Raw genomic sequence first — 23,420 nt, forward strand, 5'->3', positions numbered from 1 at the left:
GGAAAGGTTGGATGTGGAGCTTCGGTACATGGCTTAGTGGGTGACGTCGGTAGTAGAGGAATGATTAGGCCAGATGATTTTGGAGGTCTTTTCCAACCTTAATGATTCTATGAAAAGGTGTTTGAAGGTCACGTCCTTGGGAGGCACGGCAGGGGATGAAGAACAAGCAGCTAGCCTGCAGGAAGCCCTAGCCTTACTGCAGCTGCAGCCAGTACCAGATGGATGTTGTGTTTGGCTTTATTGTAACTGCAGCCACCCACCAGTACCAGATGGATGTTGCATCCGAGATGCTGTAGGGTAGAAAAAGGAGAGGTGTGCTGCTTAACAGGCAGAAAAGTAGGTCCCAGCCTCACAAGTCCTTGAGGACTCCTGGCACTATTTATTTATTTATTTATTTATTTATTTTTTTTCCCCAAGTAAAGAGCTAGATTCTAAGGTCAATACCTGGGTGTACGGGGTATAAAAGGCTATTGCTCATAAGGTTAAGTAGGTCCTAGCTGCACAAGTCCTTTAGGACTCTTGGCGTTACTTTTTCAAATAAAGGCCTAGACTCTCAGGTCAATACCTGCATGTGGGGCATAAAAGGCTATTTCTCTGAAGGCACTGCTCTTCAGTTCATTTCTCTACAGCAAAAACCAGGAGTTCCATACACCAGCACAGCACCCACGGCCACTAGCCCTACACCCCCCTAGCGATGCCCGCCACCCCTGCTGTGCCTGCAGCGGGCCCCAGAGGCCGCTTCACCCTCACCGAGAGCCCCCTCGAGGCCCCGCCAGCCCCCCTCGGCCGCTCCAAGCCCCCTTTCCCCTCAGAGGGCCGGCCCCGCCGCCATGTTGAGGGCGGTCCCCGCCGCCATCTTGCGGGCGGGCGGGCGTGGCGGCGCAGGCGCGGAGCTGCGTGTGCCCTGCGCGGCGGCCGAGCGGGAGCGGGAGCCATGGGGCTGGGGCAGAACTCCAGCGTGCGGGGTGGGTAGGGGCACGCGTGGGGGCGGCGGCACGCGGGGCGAGGACACGCGGGGGGACGGCGACACGCGAGGGGACGGGGGGAAGGAGAAGAGAAGGGGGGGGAGGGGGCGCAGCCCCGCCCCGCCGGACCCCCGCTGACAAAATGGCGGCGGGGGTGGGGGGGTGGGGGGCAGCGCTGAGGGGCCGCGGGTTCGCGTCCCCCCTCTGCCCTCAGCGGGCGGCGGTGTGGTGGCACTGGGCATTGCCAGTCCCGTTACTGGTTCCAGTCCCGTTACCCGATTGTTAAGCCTGGGCAATAGCAATTTTTTTCATTGACAAGAAAAGGAGGAGAACGAGACTTTAAATTTAGGAGCCCCTCCGAAGACCGAGTTTTTCATATACGGAGTCATTGCTCCATAGGCAACTTCTAAATACCATCAGCACTTCTTAACCAGCAGATGTAGCTTAAAAATCGGGCAAGTAAAGTGAGCCATGTGGCAGCCAGGACTGTGTGCTGCCGGGGGAGCCAAGAGCGTTTCGTTTTCCCCGTGTGCTTGGCAGCGCAGCTGGCAGATGCGTGCTCGTCCTGCTGATAACGTGTCCGAGCTCTCTGGTAGATCCTAAAAGTGCCTCTGCTGTCTATATCTGGAAACATCCGGAGTAATTTTCGGGCTGAGGAGGGAGTGGAGGAAGGAAAAGCTGTGTGATCCAACCCTATTGTTCCTTAGAGTATGCCCAAAGAATGGAGGAGAAACTAAATTCTCGTTATTGGCTTCTTGCTGTTATCTTCTGATTATTTTTTTCCTTGTTGGTTTATTTCTGCTCTCCTGGGATTGCGTTCCTTGGACTTTGGTTTATTTCTTTACCTCTATTTTCCCTTTTTTCATTCGTGTATTAATTTTTCTGGAGCTCCAGCCAAGCCTTTTCCATTGTGTAGTGATTATAGCATTGAAGCAAATTTTCTCCCATGTTACGTGGGCCTGTAGTGTCTTGTTCTGTCGTGACTTATGACACTGAGTTTTTGTATTGCACCAGAGTGAGGATTTCTTTAATAATATCTCAGATGTTGCTCTTAATCTTCTTATTTAAAAAAAAAAATGAGAGAAGACAAAGAAACTTGACATTGCACGTCAGTATCAAGGAGCCTCTTCAAGCAGTGCACGGAGGAGCTTGGCAGCAAACTGTTGAATTGGTGCTGGAGGCCTCTTGAGACAGCGTTTAAAGTACTTTAAAAGTTCTGAAAACTGTTTTCCTTCGCAAACGCAGTTTATGATTTAGTACAAAAGATTAAACGGGCGTTCCAGCTTTTCCAAATCTATTTGTGAAACACGGTTGACAAGATGACTTGCTACCTTGGAAACTTTGCAGGCTGATCTCATTAGAAGAGAGACATTCCATTTATAAATTCAGATAAGGACATTTATTAGGCCAATGCTGAAATGTAATGGATAGGCTTCTTTAAATGTTTGGATTTGTGTAGCAGATGAATCTGGGCCTCAGGAAAAGAAGTAAGGAAGAAATTAAAAATAAGATGTCAGGTATTCTAAATTAATGATCTCTGCTTGCTGGGCTGACTGCACTGTGCATGGTTATGAGGTTAGAGGGGTCTGGGTTACCTGCAGATGTGCAGGCTGGCTCTTTCTGAATGTGCTGGAGGACAGTGAATTTTAGTGCAGACCTTCCTGCTCAGCTGGTAGTCACAGAAGTGTTTTTATGGCCAGAATCTTGTACTCTGGTGCCCGCTCTGGGCAATACCTCTGTCTTCCTGGCCATCGTTGTAGCTGCACTTCACATTTTCTGGTGAATTGCTTTGAACCTGTCAGACCCGGCCTGTCCCTGAGCTGCCTGGGTGCCTCCTGCCCTCAACAGCCCCTCTCGGCTCCTGGAAACCTGCTTGAGCAGGAAGGGGAAAGGGTGCTACAGGCTGTAGTGCTTTCCCCTGGGAGACCTTGCTGCTTCTCACAGGTTGGTTTGGGCTGTGTTGCAAAATTAACGCTGACTTTCATGGAATCACTTCTTCAACTTCACCTCCTCAGTTCTTACCCTGTACTATCACAATTAATACATTGCTCATGCTAGTCTGCAATGGGAAGATAAAGAAATTAGAACTCACTGGATGGGTATAAAAAAATGGAATTCACTGTATGTTCTCTGGGTCTTTTATTGTTTTAAGAAGTTTTTGAGCAGGGAAACATGCTCTCAGTCATCTGATATTAAAATGCAGAAAACCATCTTTAACTTGGTAACCCTGTTATGGGGCAAGTTTGTCACTCACTTGCAGGGGAGGTGTCAGCATGTGCTGGTCCCCTCTGCTTCCTTTTACTAAGGAAACAAACTTTCAAGGATTTATGCATCTTTTTCTCTTAGTAAGGCACATAGCAAGGATTCTCCATCCCTCTTCCCAAATCTTACTGGGACTGCATTTCAGCATACAAGTGTTTGTCTAATTCCATGTACTGTTGTTAGATGGTCTGAACCATTAGGCCAAAGTCCAGGGTGTTTTCATGGGACAGAGAGAAAACAATAGAGCCACAAAAAATAGGAAAAAACGTTGCAGAAAAGCAAATTAAAATGAGCGATCGAGACTGCAAAGTTTTTAGCGATAACTAGAGGTGGGGAAAAAGTGAGGATGGAGGTGGTGGAAAAAAACTGTTTTAGTGGAGGTTGTATTTCAGAGAATCAGGATAATCCAGTTAAATTTGTGCTATTGTTCTTAAATATAATCCCTTCAGATCTGTGTTCTTACCTGTACTCCTCAGCAGGGATTTAATCTAAGCTGGTTTTTGTTACTGTTATAAAGTGGTAATATTTTAAATAACTTCCCTATTGCCAAACAGCTCGGAAATTTTTGGTTATAGCATGTGTTTAAAAAAAATAAAATAAATTACTCAGTACTCATACCCTTGAGGGATCTGTTTGGGTTGTTGATGTTACAGGGAAGGGACTGGGGTGAAGGAGAACTCTGATCAGTGGAAGGGAGTAAATTAGCTGGCTGAGCATCAAGAGAAAATGTTCTTGTTCTAAAATCCTGCATTTCTCCCACAGAACAGAAAGGTCACTTGCAAAGACGGAGGTGTTGTTGTGAGCGCAGAGATATTTACTGCTTTGAGTAGCTTTGATAGAATTGAATGTTTTGCTCAAAAGCCTGACATTCTTTCTTTTTCTGCTTCTCTTCTAGTTGAATGGATTGCTGCAGTCTCCTTAGCTGCTGGAGCAGCTGCTGTCGGGTATCTAGCTTACAAAAAATTTCTCTCTAAAGACAAGTGCTGCAAAGCAATGGTGAATCTCCATATCCAGAAGGATAACCCCAAGGTAGTCCATGCATTCGATATGGAAGATCTGGGTGACAAGGCTGTGTACTGTCGCTGTTGGAGATCCAAGAAGGTAAGAGAAGAAAAAATAGCCCCATTTTGTTGACGTGCGTGCGTCTTTCAATAAAACTGTTTTCAGACTGCTTCATGGAGAGGAAACTAACTTCTTTTCACCTCAGCTGTTCTGCAGTGAGATGTAGTAGTAACTGAATCCTTAAAATCCTATGTAGATTTAGGGAGAGTAAAGTCTGCAGATCAGCGCTAATAGTGAGCAGTGTTTCTTTAGCTCTGAAGAAGCAAACAGCTTGAAAGGACAGCTGCGGTATAGAGCAATGAGTCATGAACAACAGGTTGCATTTTGCTACTGACACACATCCAAAATTACTGGTCTGCTGGCAGGTGAAGAAGAGCTCAGGAGCCACAGGCTGAGAGGACCTTAAATGCCTTTTACTGGAGGAATTTGGAAGCTTCCTTTGTCAGAAGATTCCTTGCTGCTAGTTCATGGTGTGAATGACCAAAACCCATCCAGAAGTCTCTTGGTATACAGGGGCTGGTGTCAAATGGTCACTTGCCATGTCTGAGCTCACCGTTAAATCATACAGACAGGGAGAGTGCAGAACTGGTTCGGGAAGACCCTTACTTGCACAGATGGTGTTACTGGCGCTGCTGTTCTGTCCTGAATTATTTGTGCAGTATTTCTGTGGACCGTAGATAGCTGCCTTTTGCCTCACAAATCAGTACAGCCATGAACGGTTTCCAGTGGTGATGGGAGTAATCTAAAAGGAAGTCATTGTGGTTAAAAGCTTGTGCAGAAAGATGGACTTGAGGTAGCTTTGCAGCTCATAGTTCTATGGGTAATCCTAAGGAAGAACCAGTGAAATCATGCTGGCATACTTCTGGAGACTGTTCTTGGGAAATGAAGAGTCTCTCCTGGCATCGGTCTGTCCAACTTGCTTGCCTGTGAAGTTGGCAACATGAGTTGCCTCACATCAGTGTTCAGCATGACAACCTAGCTACTCAATGGCACCGTAAGGGCAGGTTTAAATCTGAAATAGAAATGTGAGACACTTGAAGCAACCGAGATCTCTACAGTGTGTCTGTAGCAGTAGTTCTAGGGCCTGTAATAAGAGAAAAAGGCTTGTATGAGTAGCCTGGTCCACGTACAGCTAGCATATATTTCAGAGCAGTTTTTTCAGTCAGGGTGCTAATGTGTGGAGGCTGAAATAATACAAATGTTCAAAGCCAGGTAACTGAGGCCAGCAGCCTAGAAACCCAGTTCAGTGCCAGGCTTCTCATACCTCGAGACTGCTCCAGTCGGGCTGCGGTGTGCCATTCTCCAGGTACTGTACCTTTGGGTTCCTGCTGCTGCCAGAGCTTCATCACCTTGAGGATAAAGCCTAGACATTTGTAGCTGTACGTAGACTGGATTTTCGAAGCACTCCTGCGGAGGCAGGCTTGTCATCTCTGCTCCGAACCAAAAAGCAAGGTTGTTTTATCCCCTATGGCCACAAGTGCTCCACAGACCAAATTGCATACAGTAGGATAGTACAGTGGGGAGGTGTGTGCACTTAGATGCAGTGCTGCTGGCTGTGCAGCATGCAGGTAGTATGCACGTGTATGCTGTCTCTGGGTTAAATCTCAACGGAGAGCAAACATCCCAGAGTTGGAAGTGGCCCTGAGTGCAACCACTTCAGAGAAGAAAAAGGTAGAGGAAAAAGGCAGGTGTAAGTATCTGCAGTTGGTTGTTTAACTCAGGCTGAAACTCAGATTTACTCAGGTTGTACTGTATGCAGCTCCTTCAGTGCTTTTCACCAGAAAAATAAAATAAAATAAAAAAATCCTAAGCTGACCATCCATGTTTACATTTTCTGCTTCATCCTCTAGAAAACAGAAAGGGAAAATTAGTGTCTGGATTTAAGGTTTGCAGCTCTTGCAATTATTCTAGTTATTGCTTGATTCTATCTTGGTTGTGTGAAATAAAAATCTGGTTAATTACATTTTGCCATATATTGCGGGGTGTTGTCAGTTCAGGAACGTGCTGTCCTGCTGAGGTTGCTGTAATCGGACACTAAAAGGAAGTAGAGGGGGGCTGCCTTATAATGAGCCTGTTCCTAGAACTCTGCTCTGAAAGGTCTTGTAAAGGCATTAAGGAGCTCAGTGGAAAATTTTGCAGGCACTTGTTTTCTTCTGCTGCTGCCTAATAATGAGGATTTTAATCAGGGACATCATAGCAGTGCTTACGCTTCATGGAAAACCCCACTGTTGAAAATTATCACTGCAGAAGCAAGGGTTTTGTCTTAAAACCAAACAGTAATTAGTCTAAAGTTAGAACATTTGTTTTCTTCTACATTTTTGTGCTTGTGAGCTGAAGCGGGGGGATCTTAATTTGTTTATTTGCAACGTCCTGCAGTCTGTGTCTTCCAGGTGGGTGTAGTCCCCAGGCTGCAGGTTGAGGAACGCTGCTGCAGAATATCAGAAGAAACAAACCCATTCAGTGCCAAGGGAAATGAGCTGAGCTGAGCTGTCCAGACCACTGCACAGCTCCCTCCGGGCTTGAGCTTTGACCACTGTTGCTATCTTGCTTTATAGCAAGTTTTAGCCAGTTTTGTCACCTGAAGTAGGGATATCACTGCAGCTGGACCTTGGGCCTGCCTTCTTGGGGCACGTGAGATGTTCTGTGTCTGGTGGAAGCTGGAGCAGTGCTCCTAAGAACACCGATAGTCTCTGGTGTTGCCTGGAGAAACAGCTAGCCTGGAAACACCTGGGTTTGCCCTCATTTTTGCCAAGTGGCTGTCAGTACCTCCTCATTGAGTCAAAAATAATTGATTGTCTCAAAAGTCCCTGCATGAATCAGCTTGCATGAGTATTTTCCAGTTTTGGGGGGGATAGGGGGTGGTCTTTATTTGGAAAATTCACCTGCCATTTATAGCATGGGTTTTGACATTCTGTAACTGTGAAAAGCAAACACTAAAAAACCCTCACCTCTTGGCCTGCCCCCACCCTACCCTACAGGCATGTGGCTTTATTTTTAGAACTCTGAGAACGTTTCTTACTGGTTTGTTGTCTTCATTATGTTGCTTTCATGCAGCCATTTGAAATCTTTTATTCTAGCTAAGCCCAGATGATGGGGCATCAGTTTTATTTAAGGCTGTGACTGGGGCATGAACATTGGCGTGTCAAAGACTGATGGTGACTATACTGTGAGGGGATATTGTGTGCTAGGGGCACAAGCTTAATGTCTGACTTTGATTCCAGCTACTTCTAAGCAAAAAAAAAATAGAAACCGAATGCAAAACACGGGTGTGATTTAAGTCACTGTCTCTAGGGTGTCCTCTGCAGAAGAGGCACAGCCCTGAAAACTCGTCCCTGGGAGTCGATGGGGTCTGACCTAACCCCTGTTGCTTTGCAGAATGTCCTTTGGCTTTTGCAGATGAAAAGACTGTTCCTGAGAGCAGCCCAGGAGCTGGGCAGTTACAGCTGGCTGAAGGAGTCCCTTTGGGTCTTGCTTCGGCCAGGCTGTTCCAGTTCTTTAATGGAACAAACATTTCTTCACATTGCTTCCTCAGAGCTGCCCTTAGAAGCCCCTGATGAATAAACATGTCTTTTGGAAGTGCGGTTTATTTCCATCACCAGGTCAGAATCCTGATGTAGAATCCAGCTTGCGCAAGTGGACCTTTGTGTCGCTGAGATAAGCTAGCCCTATCGGGATGAAGCAAAGAAAGCTTGGCACTAGCCATCTGGAGGCAGGACTAATCTCCTGGTGTGTCTCTCAACTAAGAGATGAGCCAGGGAAGCTGTCCTTTTCTTATCATATGCCGAGGAAAACCAGGAAAAAAAAAATCAGGATTTGTTCCCGTTTCTTTTCCTCTCCCCACCTACCATCTGTAGCTGTGCTCAGCTCTGGCTGTTGCTCAGGAAAACAGAGTGTGGGGCAAGGCTGAGAGCAGGATTCTCCAGACAGGTGACAGTTGAAGGTCAGCTCGGGCTGCGTTTTCCCTGTGCTGGCCCAAAGTTGGAACACCAAACAGCGTGGAGTTGAGTTGCTTTGTTTTCATAACAAGCCCCTTGTCCACTCGGAGCTCACATGGACAGAACCGGTGTCCAGCCAAACTTCAGGGAGCCCTGAAGTGCCGGTGCAGAAGTGACAGTCTGCAGTCAGGGTGGATTTAACGAGGAGACGTTCTGATGAACTTCTCAACATGGGTTCTTAATTCTGGCTGCGGGTGTACTTTAGATGTGCTTGTTCTTTCTCATTTCAGTTCCCACTGTGCGATGGCTCGCACACAAAGCACAACGACGAAACTGGCGACAATGTCGGGCCGCTGATCATCAAGAGGAAGGAGGCGTAGAGTGGACAGTGGAAGCTACAAAATGAATGTCTGACAAATCCTCTGCTCGCTTGTGATTGGGGGGAAAAACCACAAATTCATTGTCATGTCACTGAAGACTTTCCAGTGTAGTAGATACATCAGGCTTCAGCATGTGTATTTTTTCTGGTGCTTGTCTTGTCTTAATCACTACAATGCATAATTTACTAAATAGTCATGGTTTAATTTTTTGTCCTGTAAAGTGTGTGTACCCTTCCATTGAGTATGAACCTAAAATGACGCACAGAATGTACCTGAGAAAATAGTTATTGGTATTTTCAAATACATGTGTACTACTCTGAGGCCATTCAGCAGAAGGAATATTCAGAAGGGAGATCTTAAAATTTGGGGGAGGTTTGAAAGTCATGGATCTGGATAGAGTTCTACTTAAAAGGCAGCGGCAGGAAAGAAATCATGGTGCCAAAATGTAGCTTAACCTCTGATCATGCTGCGTTTTCTGCAGATGTCCCGTTTGGCCTATAACACTACCATTCTGCGTGGCTTCCACGAAAGAAGGCACTTAAAACTGCTCTGAACAGAAAATGTAAAATGCTTGTAGCTAGCTGGGGCTAAAGGGCAGCTTCACCTTTGATTTAACAGCCCTGTTGAAACTTGACCCTACTACCATATGGTGTGGAAAACATACTACCGGAACAGCAGCCCTGTGTCTAAAGTAGGATTAGATGGTCTCTGTGAGAGCTTTGGTAACAGATGAGTGGAAGGACACGAAGTGCTCAGAGTGGTGGGCAGGAGTGGCCAGATTTCTCCTTTTTTTTCTTTTTTGCTGCTAGAAAGCCTTAGTTTCACTTGCACTCTCTAGCAGTGGAGCTAATTTCCCCAGACCACAGGACAGGGAGGCTATGCTGACTTATCCCAGAAGCTAAAATAAAAACTAACCCCACCCACCCACTGTTACTGTCTGCTTCATCATTGCTCCAGCTGCTTGTGGAGGACTCTTCCTCCTCCTGCAGAGGGAGCAGGCACACCTTTACTAAGTGCCCTTAGGCTCAATGTGTCTTAAATAGCTCCTGCCTTCCTGGGCTAACTGCTAATGTGGATCAGCTAATTTTACCAAAAGAACAGACACAGACAGGCTTTGGTGGCAGCTAGAAACATATGGAAAAGGAAGGATGAGATGAGAACTCATCCTCCTGTTGTATGGCACTTGTCTGCTTCATCTGACGCAGCTGCATTAATGGCTGTAATGTTGGTTTCCATAAATAGCTTTTGATTTATCAGTGTGCAAATTACTACAAAGCAAAACCCAAAGAATGTGGTGGCAGAGGGCAGTTGTGTATTAAACCTGGTCCACTAGCATAATTGCAGCTTGCGTGATGTCCAATGTCCAGAGGGAGAGACTACCTCAGAGCTAGAGAAAAGGCCTCGTCAAGAAGCTGAAATTTTAACCTGGACCCCTTAAAGATCCTTCCAGATGATTGGGGCGATAGAGGTTTTATTTTTATTAAGGGTGTGGTCGGTACAGCTGGTTAAAACTGAAGAAAACATTTTGCATATTCTCAATGTGAGACTTTCAGAGGCTGAGGTCTTAGCTGAGCGGTTCAAACTTTGGCAGAAGGCACAGCAAGTAGAGAACGTGGCACAGAAGTAAAGGAAAGTTGTGTGCAGGTGGAGTGCAACGCAGGGGGCAACGACTGTCTGGGAGAGACCTCTACTTGCAAGAAGTTGCAGTCAAATATATTTAGTGTCTCATTTTCTTCCTGTCTTGACTGTAAAGGTACTTGATATTTTTTACTTGGCCAAGTACTGATGCACATAGAAAGTTGTTTTAACCTTAAATTATCAAAAACATTTGTTTTATCCAAAACAAAGTTATTTCTGTACTACTAGACTATGGCACTGGATATTTCTGTATTTTTGTCAAATACACATTTGAGTTCATCTTAACCTCAAGGCTGTGTTGTCTGTGTTCTCGTCAGTGTGCTGTTTCTTTCTGGGGAGAATTGCACCACAAATCATGCTGCTGTAATCATAAACCTGTGTCCAGGTTGGGTTTTCCTTCTGAGACTTCTTTTCCTGGTAGCAGCCCAGTCCAGCTGCTCTTGAATAAATGTTCCATGAAAACTACAGTCGTGTTTTAAGAGATAAAGTCCCGAAGTCTCAGACGAATGTCCCGAGTCCTGGAGTTTGCTTGTAAAACATTTCTGGGTGCTTGAGTGTCAGAGAAGAGGGTTTCATGAGAAGTGCTTCTTCCCAAGAGGAGAGGATGCAGAAGCTGTCTTTGCTGGTTTACATCCTGGTGAGTTTGTGTTGGAGAAGTGTCACACTTACAAATGTTGACATGAAGTAGAGTTTATTTCAGTGCACATACAGTTTTCTCTGCTGTACCTAAAAAAAGTTCCTGCTACTTGCATGCATGGTCTGTTTAAACTTGATAGTGAAAAGAGAGAACCCGAACGTGAGTAAACAAGCTTGCCAGTAGTTTTAGTGAGCTCCACAAAATACTTTTATTTTTCTGCCTTTTTACTAGAATAGATTATAGTCGTATGACTGAGTATTACCTGCTCTAGTGGTCCCTGAAATTTGGTACTCAGCGTTTTCCTCAAATAACCTCTAGGAGGGGAGGCGAATTGGTTAGATCTTTGCCAGGTTTAAACTATCAAGAAATTTGTCTGCAAATGTGCATTTTCACATTAGATTGAAACACAATTGTGGTACAAGTGAAAGTAGTGAAGGATCCCTGTCCCAGAGTATATTTCTACTCTACATCATTACCTTTCAGTGGAAGGTGAAACAAAGAAAAATGCTGATTTTGCAGCAGCCAAGTCTCACTCACCAAAAGAGTCTGGATGTCAAATACCAAAGCGTTGCTGGAATTGCTGGTGTTGAGGAGGAGGCAGCTGTGGGTTGTAGAGTATTTTCTGCGTGCTCAATTATCACCATTACTCTAATGGCTCATTTCCAGCGGCGGAGGGCAGCGCTGCAATCACACGCTCTCCCGCTAGGAGGAAACAAACGCTGTGCGATTGGTATGGCTCGACGTGGAGAGTGCTGCTCTGGAGGGGTTTTTATATTTGCATTTGTCTATTTTTTTTTTTTTCAGTAGCTTGCTGCCTGTCTGAGCCCAGGTATCGAACTAAGAGTGCTGCAGAAAGAAGCTTGGCACAAAGCAGCTTTTCATCCACGGAGGCTTCAATCCAGGAACTGGTGGTTATCACCAGTTCCCCAGCAGCAGAGCTGGCCACAGACCCTCCTGAAATCTTCGGGATACCCTAGGGGCTTGGGGCCTCTTTCTGGGGCCGTCGGGGCAGCCTGCAGCAGAGGTTTGGGTCTGTGAAATTTATGCCAGAGAATCGCATAGCAGCTGCCCGGGGATTTTCCTTTGAAGTGTGATACAGCCAGCTACAGACGTCGAGACGTGAGTCAGTGCTGTATCATCGCTGCTCACTGCGCTAACGGAAGAACATCTTATAATAGCAGGAAGGGTAGCCACGTAGGCGTGAAACCAAACATTGGTATGGCAAAGAAACCTTGTCAGCTGGCTTCTCTTTCCCCATCCTGAGCACACAGGTCTTAGCTTTTGTTTGAGCTCCTGAAGCTGCCTTCAAGGCTGATAAAACCCACCCATGGCCCTGGCTGGCTCGGGCAGGAGGGCGTGCTGTCCCTGCGGCACGTCGGTGGTGGGGCTGGGCCCCAGCGCGGCTGCCACCAGCCTGAGTTCATCGGGGCTCAGCATCGCTATTTCGGGCCGGTCAGACACATCCCACGGACCTGCTGAGAAGACCAAATGCCTCCTCTGTTGTCACTGCAGATACTGACACTGTCAGATACTACAAACACTGTCATGTATTAAGTCGGGCAGCTTTGGATAACCGTTCCCCAAAAAGTTTTGTGCACCCAGGCTTGCTCTGCTGTCTTTTCCCTGTGTCAGCATGACTCTTTTGCACTGAGGAGAACGACCATTTTCCTCCAGCCATCATTAATTTAGGATGGGTATCGGGGCAGCGAGGAGCAAGCTAGAGAAGATTTAATGCCACATAACATCGCTGGGTAGTATCAATGGGGTAAATCAAAGCACAGAAGACAATGTGTCACACTTCGTTATCCCTCTTAATAGGGTGAAGTGTAAGATGTACAAAGTGGCTCTGCATTAGCTCCAGAGATGAGGCTAATTTGTTATCCAAAATCTTTCCCTTGGAGCCTGCGGGGTTATGTGCCTCGGGCAGACCTCTGCTGCTTACTGTGTGTGTTCCCTCCCCAGTTTGTGAAATGCTGCAGGACTGCACAGAAAGCAGCGTACGCTTACACCGTGGGTCCCCTGTTAGCAGGCCAATGTTCGTGCATGCCTATCCTTGTAAAGTGTTTAATTAGTTGTGAAATTGTAATAAAGAGGAGTGTTTACCTGTATTCTTCCTGAAGCTAGTAAAACTGCAGCAGGCTTATGTCATTGCAGCACAGGAGAATTCAGTCCACTTCGCTCATCTATGCTTTGGGCACATTTATAGACACACACACCCAAAAAAAGTGCCTTCTGCTCTCCAGGAGAAGCCTGTGCATAGATGTGGAGCTTCCTGAGCACACCAGAAATTACAGCTCTGATGTGTGAAGCATTCAAAATTCAGCATTCTGCAAGGATCTGCTCGGTAGCTGGAGTGCTTGCGCCGTTCAGTCAAGTCAGCTGGCAACAGGAACGCAGCAGAATGAATGAGAAGGTCACTGACTGCGTAACTTTTCTCAAATACTTTTCTGCAGCTGGCAAATATAACCATACATGGATAAAACGTGGTCAAGACGCACTGTCTGTTCACAGCCAGCACTCTTGCTCTAGACTTGAGTACCAAAACAACGGCCAGAAATGACTTAGGCTTCAGTAATTATTGAATTTGTTGTTCTTTTTAAACAGCGTGATCTTGCTCTTTCCATCTCTTCTTGACTCCAACATCTGTGCGGGTTAAATTGCTTTTTAAGTGTTGAAATTCTTTTGCTTTGCAGACAAAGCTCAGGCAAAAAATACCGTTGAGTAGAAGAGACCTATTTTTTAAATGCCACTTGGCAGTGGGTTTAGTCAATAAATAGGTATTTAATTTTACAGCACATGGAGGCAATGTAACTAGCCTCTAGGGAAAGACAAAGAGGCATTTTAAATAAACCTCTTGGCATGTTAATCATCTTAAACCAAGAACCAGGGTTATCTTAAAACATTAGGATGTGACTGGTAAAATGCCATCATGCATTTGTAAAACCTGAGCGATGCCCTGGTAGAGATACAAGGCTGTGCTCATAAAATCTTTGTTTAGAAAGGCAAGGGGAGTAGTCTTTAGCTACCTGCAATCCACCAGACCAGGTGATGGTACTGAAGACACTGCCCTAATACCACTGTTCAGAACTAAGTGTAACTTGTTGCCCCAAGATGTCAAAGCTATACATCTCTCCTGGCTGTTTGCTGGGGTTGGAGGCAGCAAAACCAAGTTTCCTGAAATCATGGTGTAATTCCATCTTCTGCATTGATTAAATAATGGTAACTTCTATCCTCCATGAGAGACCAGGTGTGAAAGCTGGACTCAGTACACGGCATGCTGGGGCTATGCAAAGCAGCTCAGTGATGCCTTTTGTCTTTCTCAATGTTCTTCCTGATGTTGCCCAACATTTTGTTGGCTGGTTTTGGCTGCAGATGCACGCTGAGCTGATGATCTCAGACAACTGTCAACAGTGACTTGAGGATCTCTTTCCTGGGCAGTGACAGCCAGTTCCAGGTTCAGCTTGGCGTGGATTATTTTTCTTTACATGTGTTATCTTAGGCTGATCCACACAGAAGCTCCTGTGCCAATGTTGTGCCTTTCGTTGGACTGCCCCAAGGTCAGGAGCATCCGCAGACCTGACGATTCCGTGCACACTTCCTTCTGCAGGTCATGAATGAATATGATGAATAAAACTGACCTCGGTACCCACCCTCTGCGGCCTCCTCTCCACCCTGAAAGCCCTTCTATTTGCTGCCCAGCCTTTAACCTCCTTTCAGTCCAAAAATGAACCTTTCCTCCAAATCCAGTGCTTGGTTTATTTAATGACACATTAAAAAAAAAAAAAAAAAGTCCAATAACTTTGAGGAAGAAAGAAACTATTGAAATTAGCCCCCTATCTTTACTGTCCCTGGAACTTTCTAATACAAAACGGACTTCCAAAACGTAAAGCTGCAGCTCAGTTTGTAAAAGAGGTGATCCGCAAAATGCACAACGAATTAACCTCAAAATAAATGTTTTAAAGGTTCTGTATTATCTCCGGAGAGTGTAGGTTGTTGTTTGACAATGTCGCTCTGTTTTCACACTGGAAAACCCCAGGTGTACCTGGTTGCTAGGGCGGAGAGTAATGTCAGAGAGGTTGCATCAGTCATGGCCAAGTAAAATATTAATCAGAGAGGCTCCTGTTGTGGGACCCGATGCTTAAGTGAAAAGGCAGTGGCTGGGAAAGAAAATGGGATAGCGCAGTGAGCTTTAGAGCTACAACAGTTGAAGGTAACCGAGACTTTAGAACAAAAAAGCATAGAGCTGCTGTGAATTTACTAAAGAATTGAAAACCTCAAGCTATTTTAAGAGGGTGTGATACAGCACTGCCTCTGCTGTGGAATGGAGAGAAGAAAGCGACGTGGCTACAACCTTCACGCTGCTGCAATTTCTACCGAATGCCATCTGAGCAGGATGGGCCCTCCTGCTCGCAGAAGCACCGCTGCAGATGCCCTCGTCTGTCCACAGAAGCGCTGGTTTTGTTGACTAATATTTCTTATCAGGACCGTGCGTTCAGTCCTTGTCGCCTCTGCTGCAGTCTACTTGGCGGCCAGAAGCTACGCAAGCGCGGCCGCGCGCTGCAGGAAGTGGCTCTGTGGGCAGCAGGATTCGCTTCTCTCGCTCAGACCCCGCCACGAAGACGGGTCCCTGGCAGAGGAGCGGTGTTTTTGGCAAAACGGAGGACAAGCAGCAGTGAAACACGCTCAGAGTTGGTGAAAAACCTGGCGGTGCCCCTTGTCAGCACACCTCTAGAGCAGGAGCATTTTGGCCAAAATCCAGCTGCTCTAAAGTGTTTACCTAATGTCCCCCTGCTCTTCCACTGAAGTATGAGCTTATTTCCTGTACTAAACTACCGTGCGTCTTGCGGTTAGTTATTAACTAGCTGTTCTCTTTGAAAAAGGGCTTTATTTCAGCAGAAAGTGATTCTCTGGTAATCCTTACTCAGTTTGGGGGAGCTTTGCAGCCTGCTGGAGAGACTCCCTCTTGCAGTGTGCAGCAGTTTCTGCAAACTAAATGCATGCGTAATACTTTCTAGGCATCAGTGGCATTTACGTTTTGGTCAGGCTGACTGAGGTACGATTGTTTTTCAGCAGAAGAGAGAAGGAGTAATCCAGAATTAAGCGTATTTTCACCAAATGCATTTGCTTGGTGGTGGATTCCCAATTGCCTGCCTGTTCTGTAGGAGCTCTTTGCAGCCCCTTTCGCTTTCTTTTTGAGTGCAATTGCACAGCCCTGAGCCGAGAAGTTTCCTTGGGAATCTTGCTGGTCGGTTCAGCTTTCGACGCAAGCTCTTACAAAATCACACTCTGTGGAGAAATTAATTATTTATCTTTTCCGGTATTCTCTCGGTTTCACTTGTTTTATTTTAGGATAAGCTCCCAGATAAGATTAGTGAACTCCATGTGCAGAAGCATGAGGGTGGAATGAGTGAGAGAAAGATAGAGTCCCACGTCACTTGATTTCTATATGCATAAATCTGACTAAAGCAAATACCAGGAAAAAGGAAATAGTCCGTGTTTACTTATTCCAATTACTCATGCTTTTGTATTTCTTTCAATCCCCTCCAGGTCCACTTCTGTTAGCTTTAAGGATATCTAGAAGCTATTTGTTCAGGACTAGGTGTTTGAAGAGCTTTTCAATTTCATTTTTTTAGCCTTTTAATGCTCTTTTTTTCCAATAAGATTTCAAGCTCAGGTAGATGGCACTGGTTCAAGTCTAAAATGACATCTGTGTTTTTTCTCTGTACATTTAGATACCGATCAGCCGAAGTGTCTCACACTTCTGCAGGGAAAAAAATCTTTCCGGAGGCTCAGGTCGGCATCCGAACCTTGTGGCAGCTGCTGCCAAGACCGGGGGTGTTATTTCTGCCAGGCATGTACCTCTTGTGCCTTTTTTCCCCAGTAATTTTCTGGTGCGAGGGCTCACCAAGCTGTGGAGTTTCTCTCCTGCGTCAGCATCCCCGTGGAAAAATCCAGCATTGGGGAACTGAAGATGGGAGCTTCCACTTGCAACCATCCGGCTCCTTGTCTTTATGGCTGGAGACTACTACCTGATGAGAACTGGACATTTAGGAGGGAGAAATGTAACTTTCCTGTCACGTTTTGCTCCTTCAGAAAGGATCTTGCTTTTTTAGTCAGTATAGTCAGTGAAACAAGTTGTTCTGTGGGTCTAATGAAACTGGATTTTCACAAATCTATACTCCATCCTCTTTCCTCTCACTCACCCTACACCAATAACCTTGTTTCCCCTGTGACTTTCCTGTTCCTCCGACACTATAATTTCCCCAGTAAATCCCCTCAATAACCGTAAAGGCCTACCAGCCACATCTCCCAACCATGGGATGGAGAAGAGGGGGCACATAATACCTGAGCTCACTGTGTCATCCTTCCTCTAACACCTGTGCTGATTCCCTCTGTCCATCAGCCAATTTTTATAAAATGATAAAAATTGTGGCAATACCGTATATCTGCTACGATTCATTTTCCATCTCTGGCCTTGTTTTCCCATTTGTGTGTCCTGCTAATGCTGAACAAGATACAGATGGATACGGCTTCATCTTCCACCTTGTTTTCCTGTTCCTATGCCCTACTAATGCTAAAGACGACTTGGTACTGATGGATATGGCAGCAAAATCGACATTGGTAGTAAAAATTGACATTGGTAGTAGGGTGACGGTTGGACCTAATGATCTTGAAGGACTTTTCCAACCTTAATGAGTCTATAAAAAGTGCAGGACTGGTATTTGCAGAGTTCGTTTTATTTTAGAAAGGAAAGGAACATTGAGAAGCAAAAGCAGGAATTGCAGGATGGCAAATAGGGCTGATCCCTGCCCTATAGCGGAACAAGTGGTAATACAGCCTCAGGCTGTGGGGTGCTGTGAGCGAATCCAGGGCTTCACCTTCCCCTTGGGGGCAAACTTCAGGTCAGAGATTAATCCCTTCTCCGCTCCTGATCTGGTGGCAGTTCAGCGCCCCATAAGCCATTTGAAGGGCCCTTTTCCACTCGAGAGGCCTGACAGGGGCACCCAACAAACCCCTCAGCGCCCGAGGGGCCGCGGGGGGGCGGCCCGCCAGCAACCCCTGAGGGGGAACCGGCGGAGAACCGCGGCCTCCCCGGGCCTCCCGCACCACACGGCGGCGACCCCTGGCGGCCCCGGGCCGGGGCGGAGCGGGGCGGCGGGGCCGGGGCGGAGCGGGGCGGCGCCGGGGCCGCTCGCTGCCTCAGCGCCGGGGGCGGGCGGCGCGGCTCGGCTCGGCGGGCTGCGGGGTGATGGAGCCGCGGGCCCTCGCCCCGCCACGCAGCGCCCGCTGAGGCCCGGCCGCCGCCACCGGCAGCGTCCCCGGGGAAATGGCCACCGAGCCCCCGCGGCCGGCGGAGGAGGCCGAGGCCCAGCCGCCGCTCGGCGCCGCCCCGGGCCCGGCGGCGGCGGCTGTGGAGGGCGGCGGGCGGCGGCGGGGGCTGAACGGCTGCGTGCCGCTGTCGCACCAGGTGGCCGGGCACATGTACGGCAAGGATAAAGGCGGTGAGCGGCGGCCGGCCGGGCCGGGAGGCGGCGGAGGGGGGCCCGGGGAGGGGACGGGAGGCGTTGTGTAAGCGGGGGAGCGGCTGCACGGCGGTGCTGAGGGGACGCCGGGCTCCTGCCAGCCGCCCCCGGCCCGGCTTCGGCTCCGCAGCCGCCTCGGAGCGGGGACCGAGGTGGCTGAGGCTGGGTGTGCGCCCCCGGGGGTGCTGTGGCTGAGGACCTGAGGCGTCTGCCTGCTTCCAGGCGCTGCTCCGCAAGTGCCTGCTGTGGGTTTGGAAGAGATGGGAGAACTCGGTCATTGCTCGCTTATCTGGTGACAGGAGCAAGCCCCAAATGTCAGCTTGTAATGTCCGGTGATAGAGCTGCGGGGGTCCGAAGAGGTCGACAAGATCCTCTACCTGCGTATGGTGAGGATGTAGCATTCCTGAAGCTCCTCCCCCCAGCCTTTAATTATTATTTTAATTTCAGGTTGAGGACTGAGGTCTTCCCATAAAGGTTCCTTTCAGTGTAGGCAGCGGTCAGTGCCTTGCGGGGGGCCTCCATACAGCTAACATTGCCAAAGGTTGTTATTACGGCCCTTCCAAGTCATTGGATTTGGTATAACACCTGCCCCCGAGCCGAGCGTGAGGTACACATCATTCAGTGCTCATGGTGACCTTCTAGAATAGCTGTGAGGAGTAGAAGGAGTAAAGCTGCCTTTGAACCCCGGCCGTAGGAGCTGCCCCTGCTGAACAGGCCAAAGACGGAACCTCCTGCCCCTTCAGCCAGCAGTAGATGGAATTGCAACACGAATGGCACCGTGAGTTTGTCTTATCTGGAGCTTCATGGAGTCTTGCTGCTGATTATCTCTGCAGCAGAGTAATTCTCGCCAACTGTCCCCGCTGCCACCGAGGCAATAAAACATCAAGGGGGTCCTTGGAGCTGTACGTTGGCCTCGTTGCTCGTGGTTTGTAATATGGGGTGGGGTCAGGCGAGGAAGGTTCACCTCCAGGGAAAGTCTCACCTTTGGCAGGTCAGTTGTTATCAGAGTTCCATCAGCTGAATCTTTGTCACCTGGGTGATACATCATCTCTCCTGTGGGTGCTGATCAAACGGGTTAGGTAACACCAGATCCATTAAATCGAAGGAGCAGGGCTGACATTTTCCTGCAGAGGTACTGCCGCTGTTGATCTCTTCTTAGAAACTTGAGTTTTACCTTTAAGTGCAGACCGAGGCTGCTCTGTGGTACTCCCAGTTCTCTCATTTTTGTAACTGAATCTTCCCATTTTATTTCTTTACAGATATTGTTAGTAGGAGTACAGGCAGTTGAGATGCTAAAGATACAGGGTCATGTATAATTCTGCAGTGCTGCTCCCTGTGGTGTCTTTGTTATGAAGTGAGTGGCCAGATGTGTGGATATATGTAGTTACTAATAGCTCTGGTAAGGAATATCACAGACAATATGTGCGCCAGGATCTGTGATAATTTTAAGTCTGTGTGAGGAGACCAGCATGTCTCGTACCTTCTCCATTGCCTTTTCTGCCTTTTCCTACAGTAGTCACCCTTCCTGCTGTTTTCCATTCTACCCTTTCCTACCTCATTAAACCTCGAGCATTTTAAAAGCCTAAAATTATAAATGCAGTGCTTCTTTTTATGTGGATGCATCTGTTGCTATGCACAAAACATAGCAAATGCACCTTGAAGGATGTATCCTGCTGGTGTTAGTGTCTGAGCTGTCTGCTGATTCAAGCTCAGAACCTTCCTTGTTCTGCCAAGCTTCCTCCTGCGTGTCACTGCTGTCCTCTGGGCTTGGCTTCCCTTCTGTGCCCACATACAGACATAGAAAGGACTTGAAGTAATTTTATTTTTTTTTGGTTAAAGTGCACATTAAGATGTCTTTGTCACCAGCTTCTCTTCCTTTCTAATAACCTTTCCCTTTTCCCTTTGCTTCCTGTGGCTGTCACTGCTGTGCAAAGACAGGGCTCTAGCAGTCTCCTTGCACGGACACGTATCACTCTGGCTTTTGGGCGTTGAGTTTGACCTTTTGGTGAATGCTCTGTTCAGTAGTGCTTTCCCCCAAAGACAGTAAATCGTGTAGTAAGTAAGGTTGTGGCCTTGGGTTGCGGCTTTTCTCCATAGGCAGGTAGAGAGAGACAGGAGTTGAGGAGATACACTACTTTTTAGAGCGTGTTTGTGCAAAATGGGTGAAGCACATGGATTGAATTTTTTTTTAAAACGCACATGCATCTATATTGGTTATGTTTGCTGTAGATAAGAGCTTCAGTATGCTAGCAAGCTTTGCATGCAAAGCCACAGATAAACATTTTTGAGATATTTCAGAATTTTAATTTTGGTATAGTTCAGCTGCTTATTCAGAAACACTAAATTGCTACTTCAGTTATTAAAACAAAGCCTCTCCCTGTGCATGCAGGGAAAAAAAAAAAAAAGTAGGAATCCTAAAACAAAGCCATGAGTAATGTCCTGATGTTAGTGAAGATATCTCATGTGGTAGATCAGGAGAAGCTTATGGAGTGTTCATCTTCAGGGTGAGTGCTAAAACATGAGTCCTTGGTTTCCAGCCTGCCTTTGTCCCAGATGCAGGGTAGGTGCTCAGTTCTGTCAAGAAATCCAGAGTATGAGGGGATTCAGACAACGTCAGGCTGTTTTAATCTCTTAAACTAATAAATCTTGTCATCCATCTTGATCCACAGTGTGGTGTTCTGGTGGAAAGTACTTACTGTAACTTGGCGTGAAAGCCCAGGTTTCAGCCCAGTAGCGTATGGGTTCTACCTGTAGGAATGTTTGCCTGGTTTTTGTGCCTTGTAGGCTGTCCACTTGTCTTATCACCAGTGCCAACATGCAGGCTTTAAGGAGTGCTATAAAACCTTTAATGTTGTGATCGCTAGTAATTCACTCAAAACACATCATTCAGAAACTTTGTGCACCCTGCTAAGTGCTTTCCAGCACATGTAAAAGGGTACGGGGAGGGCAGGGGGAAGCTGTTGTGTCTTGAAGATGTGGTAGTTGGCATGGCACGGTAATATTTTTATCTAGTCTGGAAAGTATATAAAAAAAAAAATCCAGCTTTTAGCAAGCAGCTTGACTTGAGAGTTGTTTTACACAAATTTTTAAAACCACTCTTTGTTTGTTGGCATGGCCAACTAATGAAACAACTTCACAAAGTCTGGTGGTTGTTTTACAGTAAGTATTTCAGGCTCTAAAGATTTTGTTTAGTTTCCAAGTCTGCACAACAGAGCCCATTCAGAGATTATGCTTTCCAAAAGGTGAAAACACAATTGCTGTTACAACTGCAGACTGTTTTTGGGTCACAAAGTTCCTGGCTTGTTCTGCTGCTTCTTCTCAAGTGGTAAGCTGAAGATGGAACGTATTTTGGATACAGCTGACATATTTTTGTCTTCCTTTTAAACAAAATAAATTATTATATGAAAAACTATGAATAAATCCAAGGAGAAAATTTCTGTTCCAGAAGTGTTTGTTTTGTTTTTTTTTTTTTTTTTTTTTTTCATTTTCTCCTGTAACTGGTGATTTGAAACTTAGAGCGTGGTTCGCAGAGACGCAATTACTTTTCTCCATTGCTGTCCATATCCATCTTTGGATATGGACAGATATTAAGGATATCTTAATACCCTGAGATATTAAGGAGAGTTTCTCATGCGTCTACTCAGCAATACTGCTGACTGCAGAGTCACTAAGGCTGTTTGGGGAGGATATTTTGCTTTTTGGGGGACACAATGAAAGTGGTTGCCAGCTGAGATGAAACTCTGCATTGTGTTATAATTATGGGTGATAGAAATAGCAGTATATAATTAGCATGGAGTGCTGTAAGGGTGTTACCTCTAGCAATGCAGAAGTGCTCTTTCGATGCAGCTTGTATAGAAATATGTCTGCAGGCCAGATATTTCTACTTCAGCTTGTGGAAAAAGTGTAAAACTTGGGACTACATCCTTTATCTTCAGCTTCTTAACACTGTTGGAAAAACAACTTATCAGTTATTTAAAAAGGGAGTGTCTGTGTAATCTTCCATAGCGAAATGAATGTGTTTTTTTGGGTGGAACTTTTCTCGTCAAATCCCAGTGCTGTGTTGGCCTTGAGCAGAATTAGACCCAGGAAGTCATCTGATGGGTAGAAGAAGAGCAAGCAAACCTCTGCTAAGGGTTTTGTATAGCAGCTGGCAAGTTCTTCTCTACTGTGTGTGTATACTGAAAACAGTGGAACTGAACAAATAGGCTGTCCCTGATGTGTGCTTGCTATTTTTGAAAAAAAAATCAAAGTTCTCTCTTAAAACTCAGCCTTGAAGGAAATGCTTCTCTTCTAGGTATACTGCAGCATCCAGATGGGACTGTCCTGAAGCAGCTGCAGCCACCACCTCGAGGTCCCAGGGAGCAGGAGTTCTACAACAAGGTGAGGGTCCTGCATAGCAAGGGAGCTGCCTCGCTAAAGGTGGAGTGACGGCTGGTGTTCATGTCACAGTATATCATTATTGTCACCCTTGTGAAGGTGTAGGGTGAATATCTGAATGGTACATCACTGACCGTCTTGTCCCAGTATCTGCAAACTGCCTAGAACTGTCTCCTCCTTGAGTATCTGTCCCTGTACCAGGCCTACTTCACTCGCAGGATTTAGGCTTGATTATTTGATCCCGGGACAGGAGGGTTTTCACGACATCTAAGGTTTTATTGGAAAGCCTCATGTGTAAAGGGTGAGTAAAGGGTGGAATGTGTGATCCCATCTGTGAGTAAAGGGTGGCATGTGTGATCCCATCAGTTTTCTTTCTCACGTTGGTGAGCATCTCGGAATTGGTTGCTGTAAAACTTAGTGTCTTACACATCCATGTAGTGTGGTCTATTGCTAGAAGTATTGCTCTGTTCACTGTGTTAAAACTCGGCTCCTTTAAAACATCAATAAAAAGTGCAGTTCCCCAGTTTTAACTTTTGTTTGTTGTATTTTCATTGTGAACCAAACCCATTGCTCATCTTCAGTTCGATTTATCGATCGCTTGAATAGCACAAACCAGGAAGGCTGTTGATGGTTGTCTTACT

General features: G+C 46.5%; 2 protein-coding genes across 2 annotated transcripts in view; both read left to right on the forward strand.

Moving 5' to 3' along the window:
- The first annotated feature begins 861 nt into the window (after positions 1–861).
- On the forward strand, positions 862–10,527 carry CISD1 (CDGSH iron sulfur domain 1). The gene is made up of 3 exons (XM_084290360.1): positions 862–965; positions 4,123–4,328; positions 8,515–10,527. The coding sequence occupies exons 1-3, from the start codon at positions 935–937 to the stop codon at positions 8,602–8,604; spliced, it is 327 nt and encodes a 108-aa protein (XP_084146486.1). The 5' UTR covers positions 862–934; the 3' UTR covers positions 8,605–10,527.
- A 7,593-nt stretch (positions 10,528–18,120) lies between these two features.
- Positions 18,121–23,420, forward strand: part of IPMK (inositol polyphosphate multikinase) — a 40,528-nt gene continuing 35,228 nt past the window's right edge. Inside the window, exons 1-2 of the mRNA XM_084290344.1 lie at positions 18,121–18,381; positions 22,697–22,782. Of these exons, the coding sequence (XP_084146470.1) occupies positions 18,207–18,381; positions 22,697–22,782 (261 nt within the window). The 5' untranslated portion in view covers positions 18,121–18,206. The remainder of the gene's footprint in view (positions 18,382–22,696; positions 22,783–23,420) is intronic.

Source organism: Netta rufina (assembly GCF_964035555.1).
Source record: "Netta rufina genome assembly, chromosome: 7".
NCBI lineage: Eukaryota > Metazoa > Chordata > Aves > Anseriformes > Anatidae > Netta > Netta rufina.